We start from the raw sequence: 12,173 nt of genomic DNA on the forward strand, positions 1-12,173 counted from the left end.
CCAAAAATGTGCTCCGCAACTAACAAACAATACAAAAAATTAACAAACATGTCATTCCAAGATATTTTAGGTTAGGCTAATGTTTTTATATTACAACTTACAAGAAAATAATTTATATAGTTGAGGAAAATCTTCACATTTATTTAATAACAATGGTAAGCAATAACTGTTTGATATATTACTTCAAAATAATGTAATACATTTATTTGCAGTCAGGAGGAAGCGTAAACATCTGCAGTGTAACTACAGAAGTTAAACAGGCATTAACAGAATTCAGATTTAGAAAAGCAAATGATACAGCTGCATTAGTTCGTAAGTGTTAATATTTAGTTATTTAACAATGTTCTAATTTTAATGTGTTACTAATTGATGACTCATAATTTTGATACAGATAATTGGGAAACACCCCATTGTTAATCATCCATATTACAATACATTAAGACTATCATCCCCATAAGATATTTTACATTTTTTGCATTTATTTATTTTTAATATTTATGTTTCAAATTGGAGGAGGAAATGTATGAATTGTCACACATAACAGACAATCTGCTTTCAATTGATAATTGTGTATACATAATTTTATTATAATGCATTTGTTAAAGTGACTCTGCCTTCAACGCATTGGCAATTTAAAACATTTATTGTACAACTAATATAGATAAAATTTAATACTACCTCTAAATCAGATTTAAAATTTTAGCATAGGAATTGTCATATATTTATCTTCCTCCTTATCTATACTTTAGTTGTTATATAAAATAGAGAGAACAATAAAAGCTCAAAACAAAACAGAAATTTTTTTAATTTCTAATTTAAATGGGCCACCACTGATATTCTGAGGCCACATAATCTGTTGGTCCTTGCTACATAAGAAACTGTTAACCCCAAAACCAGAGCTAGAAGGTTATATGAATGCAACATGTACAATAAACCAATTGGCTGCAGTATGACCAGGGACAAATGGCTTCCAAACAGAAAGCTTTTGGGAATTGGTAATAGACAAGGCTAACTTAATAAGAAATTTTCTTGTCATAAGAAAGCCAAGCAAAAAATTATAACTATCAATGGTTTTTATATAGTCATACAAAAAAATTTATCATAATTTAAGGAGGCCATGGAATTGCTTATTTCTATGGGTCAGTAGTGGCATATATTGCCATGCTCAATGATGTGAAATTTATGGTTTGACAGTGGGTATGTTCACCAGCTCTTAGCAGCTGATTTTAAGTACAAAGTGGCTTGGTGGTTGTAACCAGTGGCTTATAGTCAACAGACAAAATCCTTCTGAACGCATTTGTCTTGACATTTCATATTATATTTTGATTTTTTGGCAAATTTTTCCTCAATATTTACATAAATACTTCATGTACCACATTCAAGCTAGTATTGTGAAAACTTCAAGAGATCACATAGAACAGCTATTCCTTATTTTCAGGCATGGATCATAACAATTTATAGTAGCAGGAGTATATATTCCACCTGGCTCTTCAGCAGTCTTATATGAAGATTTTTGTGCATCTTTTAAAGATGTTTGTGCTGTCTATTTGAAGTCTATTTGAAGTTATTAAGTAACATTTATAAATTACTGCAAAATAAGGGTTTATGCAATTGCTTCAGTCAATTGTTCATGTATTTTAATTTAGAAACTTGCAAATTAAAGAAATTTTTCTCTAAACTGTATAAGAAACATTTTATAGACCAAAAATGATTTTTTCTTTTAGAAACTTCAAAAACCTGTATACAATTTTTTCAGCTTTTTTTTTCCTTTACTGCCCTATATTTGTAATGATATTTTTGATAAAGGATAATTTGTATTAAACGTAATTTTGATTTTCAGTGAAAGTTGATAGAGAAAAGCAGGAAATAATTATAGATGAAAAACTCGATGACCTTTCCATTGACCAACTTCAAGATATTTTACCTAGCCATCAACCCCGATATGTAGTACTATCTTATAGACAAGAACATAGAGACGGAAGAATATCGTACCCATTATGCTTTATATTCTTTACTCCAAGAGATAGTCATGCAGAATTGCAGATGATGTATGCTGGTTCAAAGATTGCATTGCAAAAAGAAGCTGAACTTACTAGAAGCTTTGAAATAAGAGAATTGGAAGATTTAACTGAAGAGTGGTTATTGGAGAAGTTGGGGAATTAAGGAATAAGTAAGTATGATATTTAATGTTTTATTACCTTTCTTGCATTATAGCATATAGTAAAATCAACTTCCTCTTCTATTCTTCCTCTTCTTTAATCAGGCGCATATTTCCTACGTCTGATACTTGGTTGTGGGACCTTTGTATCAACCTCATATTATTCCGTTAAGCTTTACCAAGAAGCATTATGTTCTTGATAAATGCAAGCAACTTTCTAACAGGAAATTTAAGGATTTCTGCTTATGTACAGTTTCTCATGACTCATCCTGTATATAATGGAATATAACAAACAAACAAAAAATAAAAAACTAGTAACAAGGTGTTGAAGAAATCGGAGTATGAGACACCAAGAACGAAAACGGATACCAATAAAAGAGTAATGGATAAAAAGGAAGAAAAATGATAATCAGACTATGAGAAGCGAAATGTGAGGGAAAAGAGAAAAATTTGAAAAAATGAAGTGATAAAAATGGGAACTTTGAATATAATAACCAGTTGTGAAGTTGTCTTACAAAGCCTTGTAGAAATTGCTAATGATTATAATATGTATACAAATCCTAATAATGCAGGAAACAATAATGTATTTTAACACAGGTGTTTTGGTAAATAAAACAAATAAAGTTATTTAAACTGACAGTAACACAGATAATAATTATTAAACAGTTTGGGGTGGAGAAAGTCATATACATACAGGGTAAACACGCTCTGTATGTATATAACTTTCTCTTAATAGATTTAACAATACTTTTAATGAAAAATTGTATATTTCAGGAGAAGACAATATATATCCAGACATCAATAGTTCCTTTATAAATTATATGCTTTGTTTATGTACAATTCTTTATTTTTATAAATATTTCCTGCGTGGTAACTTCATAACATTAATTATAAACTGGCGGTGATGTACGATAATAAGGTTCATCAACGTTTTTTATTTAATTGTATTGATAATGTATTAAAACAACATTAGGAATTGAATTTGTTGTACATAAAAAGCGAAAAATTGTGAATTGATATCTGTAAACTTACAGATAAATTGATATACCAAATCATATTAACTGTCTTACACTTTGGGAGTTGACAATGCATATTTTGATCTTAAAGTAATAAAAGTGGGAGTTCCACAGAGTATTATTCTTTGTCCATTCATAATAAATTCATTTTGTTTACGGCTTTGTAATTTTTGTAACAGTTCAATAGAAAACTGTAACCTCTAATCTACCATAATCAAATAAATTATAAAACTGACAAATAAATGAATATATATATATATATATATATATATATATATATATATATATATATATATATATATATATATATATATATATATATACACTCGGATGCAAAAAAAAACGTAATGGAGAAAATTTTGGTAAAATTCAAAGTTCAAATTCATTTTTATTTTTCAGCCCTATTTTGATGAGTTTTTTAGCAAACTGTGTAAAAATTTATAAATATTAATTTAGTATAGTGAGTTTTTAATAAAATTTTGTATTTGACTTATTATACAAGGCTAATCGAAAGGTGGTTGTTTATCCTAACTTTGAAACATCCTGTGGAATAATTCCTTTAGCGGATTTTCGTAACACCTTTTTTTTCTGTTGCAACCATGTCTTCTAAGTATTATGTTTTTTGTTTCATGTGAAAATATGGATTGGTTCATTTTTAGGATCGAAATGACTTTGCCACCCACAATTTACGACTTTTCCTATTATTACCATTATCTTTTGTATTAATTTTTAATACGACGATGGGGGCTTTGGTGACTGATATCGAAGGATTGTCATGTCGACATCCCAGAAGCACTGTATTTAAATAATGATTAAAAGCAACGACATAATCTTGGTTCTAATGAACAATGATAACAATAATAAAACATAAAAAAAAACAACTTAAATATAACTGAACCTAAGTACGCAATTAACAAAGAAAAACTACTAAAAAATAGTTCAATACTTTGTATTGCCTTCCCTAGCCTCTATAACTTCCTGTACACGTCGGCTCATGCTGTCTATGAGGTTACGAATATCATCTTGCTGGATGTTTTGCCATTCCTCTTCTAGAGCCAAGCGAAGTTCGTTAATTGAGGCTGGTGCGACTTCGCGACCTCTAATATTTCTACCAAACATGTCCCAAACGTGCTCTATTGGATTCAGATCTGGCGAACAGATCTAAATATTGCGTGACACACATTGCAGAGTGGGGTCGCGGATTATCTTGCATTAATGAAAATTATGGTTGATATATTGAGAAAAGGGTACTACGTGATTCGCTAAAATTTCCTCAATATACCGGTGTGCAGTCAACGAACCCTCAATAAATACCAATTCAGTGTGCGCCTCTCGGGATATTCCTGCCCATACCATCACCAAACCCCCTCTATGGCTAACGCGGGGACTTAAAGCGCACTCCACAAATCTCTCTCCAGTTCGACGCCATACTCGTTCTCTCCCATCTGATAAGTGAAGATAGACATCCCTAGACAGACTCATCCTTAAAAAGAACATTATTCCATTGTCCTAAATTCCAATGTAAATGTTCCCTGGAAAATTGTAGTCTAGCCACTCTGTGCCGTGTAAGTAATTTGAAACTGTAATCTTCGACTAACTGTAAATACACTTACATTATTGCCTAGAACCTCTTGAAGCTGATTTCTTGTTTGCACCGCTGTTAAATGACCATCGCGCGAAGCGTTGACTCGTATAAAACGATCATGTAAAGCGGTAGTTTTGCGCTTCTTGCCACTTTCCGATTGTTTGTTCCAGTTCGTATAATGGATGGACTACACTTTGGATGATAGAGCGATGAGTGTGTAGTATTCTAGCCACATATTCATAATTTCGCCCATCTTCAACCAGAGCAACGGCTTTCGCACAATCTTCGACACTAAGAACTATGATCAATCATGGGTAAACAAAATGTAAGTGTCAATATGACATAATGATAACAGTCACCAAAGCCACCTCGTCGTATTACAAAATAACTCCAAAATAATCATAATTTAAAAAGTCCTTATGAGACATGGTTGCAACCGAAAAATAACGTTTTACGAAAATTCGCAAACGATTATTCCACAGGATGTTTCAAAATTAGGATAATAAAACCACGTTTTAATTAACCACGTACAATAAATCAAATATAAAATTTTATCAAAAAACTGACTATATCAAATTAAAATTTATAAATTTATACATAGTGTGCTAAAAAATCATCAAAATAGGGCTAAAAATAAAAAAATTGAAATACTTTGAATTTGACCAAAATTTTTTTTTGCATCTGAGTGTATATTGCACATCAATGTGCACAAGTAAAATGTGCCTTAGTTATCACAAAAACTTATGGAGCAATTATTTTACGTGGTTTTAAATATACAATAATAAGAATTGTTGAAAAATTTTCTTATTGATTAGACTATAACTCCTATATTGAACATCATAACATTACACCAATCATTTCAACGATATTGCATATCCAGGGTGTTCACAAACGCTCTTCATAAGAAAACTGCAAATTCTGGAACTTTTATGTCGATTTCACATGCATCACGTTATCGAAAACTGTTTTTTAAGGGTGTTAGAGTTCTTTAAAAATGGCACCCCAACAGCACCATGAATAAGATATAAAATGATAAAAATAAAAATAAAATAATCTTATTTTATTCATCATAAACCAGTAGTTTTATTTTTTAGAATGCAGTGATAATCAAAATGAAGTAATTAAACATAAATACAAGATAATAATGAAAGGAAAAAAATTAGGATTTTTAAAATTTAAAAAAATTTAAATGTGTGCTGTTATTATAAAAGAATATTAACAATTCAGTAATAAGCAGGCATACAATTTCATTAAACTACATATAGTAATAACACGTTATAAGAAGTATTCACTTCTGTCGGCACTCTCCAAGTGCCACGCACCCTTTTTTAATTACCATCATGCGATTTGGACATTGGACATTTTTATTCATAACTTTTTTCTCTTTCAAAATTTTACTATTTTGACATAAAGTTAAACAATTTCGACTTTAAAAAATGATGCTGTGATTGGAAGTCCCTATGACGCATCATATTCGAGAAAAATCTATTTTTACTCATGTATCAATGAATACGTTTCCATTAACTAAAAAATTCGTTTCTAATTGTGAAAGATAACCATTGGCAGTATACAAAATAACTATGAATTCAATACAGTTGTTATTTTGTTTGTTTTCCATAGCCATCTTTCAAAATTAGCAATGAATTTGTTAGTCAATGGAAACCAATACATTGATACATGACAAGTAAAAACCGATTTTTCTAAAAATGCGTTCTAGGGACTTTAAATAAGAACTACATTTTTTCGAAATCGAAATTTGTTAAATAAATGCTATGTTAAAATGATGAAATTTTAAACAACAAATAAGTTATGAACTTTGATCAAATAAAAGGCATATATCGAGCACAGTTTAATTTAATCTTGCCCAAGTACTTTCGATACCCAGATCATCTTCAGGGGCATTTCTAGGGGTCGAAAGTACTTGGGCAAGATTAAATTAAACTGTGCTCGATATATGCCTTTTATTTGATCAAAGTTCATTTATCCGAGCATTCAACCTTATATTTAAATAAGTTATGAATAAAAATGTCAAAAACGAGACATTTATGACGCAATTAAAAAACTTATTCACGCCAAACGATTGGGTACATTCCACTAAATAAATTTATAGAATTCTATCACAACTAAATGACAACCGTTTTGAAGACAGTTGAACCAAACCGATGTTAGTTCGCCATCTTTAAAGAGCTCAAGCTCGTTTTTAAAGCACTTTTGGATAAGGTGATTTGCGTCAAACAGACATAAAATGAATTCTAGAATTCTTAATTTTCTTTGTGGACACCCCTATACTGTTGGACATGTAGTGACTGAAATTATTTTTTATCTAAAAAGGAGCTTAAGTCAGTATATTTTTTAGCAAACATCATTAGGATTGTGACATCACCGACAGTTTATAATAAACAAAATATTAAGTTAAAAATAGTAACATATGTAACTGATTATGAACAAAATTAGCATAAGATTCTTTTATTATATATTTGAAAGTTATTATTACAAATATTGTATTTAGTTTATGCAATCAGAAAGTAGTCAGTTTTATTTTACTACTAAATACACAGATCTTGATTAGAAAGCAATAAAATGATCTCAAAGATGTTCTCATATGGTACAATATATACCGTTGGTATGTTGCAGAAATATTTGGAACATTTAAAAAATATAAATCATGGAGTACTTATAAATAATGTACGCAGTCCAGTGTATCATGGTAAAAATATGGTATAACCTCAGATTTCCATCAACACACATTAATTTTGATATTAATCTCGATTTACCTTTAAAATCTACCCTAATTTAAGTATTTCTGCTGTACTATATATTTTTTGCAACATATTAACAGTGTACGCAATATTTTGTTGGTCTGTTTGGTACAATATATGTTTTTTGTTGGCACAAAAGTAACATTACAACTTTTAATTTACCCTTCTATTTTAAACTGACGTAGATAGTGCGAGAATTGGCTTTTTTAAGTTTCAAGGCGCCTGTATACATATAGAACTCGAGATGTGGGCTATAGAACAAGCTATTAATAATTGTAGAATAGATTCGAGATATAGGCAACTAATACATAATATATATGAAAATGCAAGTAGATGAAAATACAAATCCCATCCCCATTAAGAGAGGAATTATGCCAGGCGACGTAATATCTCCAAAGCTTTTTAATCTAGCTCTAGAAGACGTCTTCAAAACTACAAATTGGTCAACATATCGCATCAATGTTAATGGCAACAAGTTAAACCACCTCAGATTCGCTGACGATATCGTGATTATAGCGAGCACATTCGAGGAATTACGAATTATGATGAAGGAACTCACAGACAGCTCCTAATACACCGGCCTTAAAATGAATATGACAAAAACAATGACCAACCGCAAAATACCTCAATACTTGAGGAGCAAATTGTTCAACCAATGCATCCTTCCTATCATGACATATTAATGTCAAACCTGGACCCTAACCAAGGCAAATATGAATAAACTATCCACAACAGAAAGGCAATGGAAAGATCAATGTTAGGTATACGAGTGTCAGATAAAAAGAGGAACGATGGGTAAGATCAAAAACAAAATTTGAGGATATCAAAATAAAAATTGCCAAACTCAAATGGTCATACTTCTTCTTCTTCTTTTGGCATCATAACCCTGAATGGGTCTTTGCCTGTCTGGCTTCGTCCTTCCATTCAGATCTCTCTTGGGCCCTTCTCCTCCATTGTCTTATATTCATGGTTTTCAGGTCGTCTTCCACGTCATCCAACCATCTTGTCCTGAGCCTTCCTTTTTTCCGCCTTCCACTGTAACATTTTCTTTGTCGATTTCGTTTCTTGTCGCTGAACATGTCCCAGCCATGACAGTCTTTGACTCTCCACAAATCTAACAATGTCATACCCTTCAATCAGTTCATTAACCTCGTCGTTTCTCCTGATTTTCCATGTGCCGTCTTCCTCTTGCACCGGGCCATATACTTTTGTCAGTATCTTTCTCTCGAATGTCCTGAGTTAGGCTTCCTCTTTTTTTCGTCATTACCCAGGTTTCACAACCATAGGTTACTACGGGTCTAATTAAAGTTCTGTAGATAGAGTCATTTTGGTTCTTTTGTCTAATAATTTCGATGTCATCAATCCTTTATCAGCATAGTATGTACGATTTCCACTGGAAATACGTGCATTAATTTCACATCTTACGGAATTCTTCTTATTGATTTCTGTGCCCAGATATGTGAAGTCATCCACACTGTTCACTAGTATAGTTGTCTATTGCTACATTATTTTCATTCTCAGGTGTTCTTTTGATGGTCATATACTTAGTTTTGTTTCGTTTATTTTAAGCCCTCTTTTTTGTGATTCAAGATCAATTTCCTTGAACGTTTCCATTAATCGTGTCTCGCTTCTACTAATAATGGCGACATCGTCTGCATATGCAGTAATTTGTGTTGTTTTGGTGTTTATATGTCCGGTTACATTGGTGTTTCTGATGACTGCTTCAAGAACTAAATTGAACAGCATGGTTGAAAGTGCGTCTCCCTGTCTCACCCCCATGTTCATGTCAAACAGGGGAGACAGTTCTCCATCTACTCTAACTGCGGCTTTTGAACCCTGCAACGTCATTTTTATGAGGCTGATATATTTTTTTGGTATACCTAGATTTCAGAGGCCTTCCAGCATTTTGTCTCTTTTCACACTATCAAAAAGCTTGTTTAAAGTCTATATACATATTATATAGTTCTATGTCGGATTCGTAAGCTTTCTCTTGTATTGTTCTAAGTATGAATATGTTGTCTGTAGTGGCTCTATTTGGTCTGAATCCATTTTGATAATCACCAATTATATTTTCGAAGTATTCTGACAATCTAGTGTAGATAATGCCAGAAAGGATTTTGTATATTACATTTAGCAATGTAATTGGTCTGTAATTCTGGCATTTCCTCTTATCTCCTTTTTGATATATTGGCTGTATAAGACCAACTGCCCATTCCTCCGGCATTTGCTTCCTGGTCCATATCAACTTTATCAGGTAATGGATTCTTCCCCAGAGTTCGGGTCCTCCATATTTCAACAATTCGATGCCAGTTTTTTGTTAAGATTGAATGTATGACTAGTTCAATTGAAATTAAGTCTTATATGGATCAATAAGATATCTACAGTCCCACTATTTAACGTTTTTTACAAAATTTTGAGTTTATGGTTGAAATAATAGACAATGAACATTAATAATGTACATATCCGTCCATTCTTCAGTCATTTTCTAGTGAACTCATGTTGCAAAGCATATTTTTAGTAATAAGATCTCGTGAAAAACGATAAGGTTATGCCAAAAAGAAAACTTTAATCGCTTTTTACCGTTATCTGACAGACCAAAATAAAAATAAATTTTCACAACGCGAAATTGTACATTTTTTACATACACAGAATTTATTTGTTTTAAATATAGGTACCTGAAAATATAAGTGGTTCAGTATTTATGCGTTGGGCAATGGAACTTTGTCAAATATGGGACCATGGTCATAATTGATAATACGATATAAAATTTATAACAAATGATAAAATGCAATTATTACATTTTTTTTAAAGTTCTACGTCAATAAAATCCATTTTTATAGCTTTTCCTCGATGTAACCTTATAATTATCGCACGGTGTTGCCGTATTGTCGGAATAGTAGACAAAGTAGAGAATTAGGAAATAAAAAAATTTAAGTTATTACTAATTCATATGTTCAAAAGTACACAATGAAAGATTTTAACGACAAAAATAATGAATAATAATTTGTGTTATTAAATTTAAATACAAACTAGACTACGACTTGACAAAATATTCATAATCACTAACTATACTTGAGTGCAAAATAATCGACTCAAAATTATTTTGCGAAAGTGCGTCTCTTACTCTTGCACACAAGTTTGCGGCAATAAAAATATAAATTGAACTCTCTAAACAGTAAGTAACAGTTCCTAAAAAGGATCTGAAACTGTTTTTTCGTGGCATAATAATATTTAACAGTTCCTATCTGTCATTTGCGCTCTGTTAGCGTATTGAGTGTTCGATTCTATGTGCCACGGAGAGGATATACTGTATAGATGAAGCAAGTAGGTGTTTGTTATGTTAATCCAGAAATTTAACTTTTATAATTTAAAATTTACTCCTAGTTAGTTTCTGGATTTATTATTTTTTTTGCGAAATTAACTAAGTAGTTTGTTTGCCAATGCATCTAAATATTGAACGACTTATAATATTGAACTGTTTAAAAAGTATTATATATTGATGTAAAGCCTTAATTTATGTATGAATTTTATATCTTATCCATTGCAATTTTAAGGGTGTTTATGCAAAAACAAATAATGTAACACTGCCATATCTTTTATTAAAAAAATGAAGTTTTGATATATGTTTTAACATTTTATTCCATATTTGTAAACAAGATAGTCCATTGGTACTGGTACACAAAGTGATAAAATACTTTTGATCCAATTGTTGATATTAATTTAACTTTTTCGATTTTAAATATACTTTTACTAACCTAGTTAACCAGAAACCGAAACTTTCTTCTCAATATATTCTTTATCAGAAGATGGGGGTGTCATATATTGTTTGTTTTATTTTTTTAAATCATATGTTTACATTTTTTTGAGAAAACTTTCTTGGGAATGGGTTCATATAACATTCATTATTGTTAAAAGTTCTTTATTTTGGTTGATTTTGTCATAGTATTTAAAAAAATTCATAAAAACTTCCCAATAGAATTAATGAATGAATTGCATGAATTAATCGATCATATGGTTTTATGTATAAATTCATCATCTAATCTACTCACTATAATCGTTTCTATACTCACTATAATCACTATAGTCTTTTATTGTTCTATGTGAGAAATGTTTACATATCTACCCATAATTGGAAAATTAAAAATGTGATTTTTGCTGCCATATTTCGAAATGTTTATAAATGAAAACTTCATTTTTGCTATCACTATACTGTTTACTAATTAAACATGTGATTATAGTCTTGCCTTATAGACACTCTTAAAACTGTCATCCATGTAATTTTTATATTAAAATAAATAACAATTTGCCAAAAACTGTAAACTGCTAATACATTCCAAAGTTAACCAAATGTGTAGTATATTTGTACAGAGTTGGTCCAAAAATCATAACTCCAGTATACCTGTTAATATAATGTACATGAATTTTTAATAAACAATTAGTCTTAAATATATATATTTTTTAGATCTTTAACCTTAAAATTGATCAGCTGTTTTCATTGACATATTCCGGGTATTTCTTAAGGTTTGTCATACAGGACTGAAAATAAAACTAAAGAAGATCATACCCTACCCTCATTCCCAGTTCTTAAAATTCTATCTGGAAAATGGACATTTCCTGAATGAAAAATGAACCGAGTGCACTGAATGTATATGTGC

At 30.8% G+C, this 12,173-nt stretch overlaps 1 protein-coding gene across 3 annotated transcripts in view; it reads left to right on the forward strand.

Moving 5' to 3' along the window:
* Positions 1–12,173, forward strand: part of GMF (Glia maturation factor) — a 22,081-nt gene continuing 9,908 nt past the window's right edge. The window contains exons 1-4 of one of the 3 annotated variants that reach the window (XM_072541203.1): positions 1–155; positions 213–312; positions 1,841–2,170; positions 2,933–11,968. In XM_072541203.1, coding sequence (XP_072397304.1) covers positions 153–155; positions 213–312; positions 1,841–2,163 — 426 coding nt within the window. In that variant the 5' untranslated portion in view covers positions 1–152 and the 3' untranslated portion in view covers positions 2,164–2,170; positions 2,933–11,968. Of the gene's footprint in view, positions 156–212; positions 313–1,840; positions 2,171–2,932; positions 11,969–12,173 lie in introns of those variants that run through there. The other 2 variants (XM_072541204.1, XM_072541205.1) reach the window with 2 other exon arrangements.

Source organism: Diabrotica undecimpunctata, chromosome 8 (assembly GCF_040954645.1).
Source record: "Diabrotica undecimpunctata isolate CICGRU chromosome 8, icDiaUnde3, whole genome shotgun sequence".
Lineage (NCBI taxonomy): Eukaryota > Metazoa > Arthropoda > Insecta > Coleoptera > Chrysomelidae > Diabrotica > Diabrotica undecimpunctata.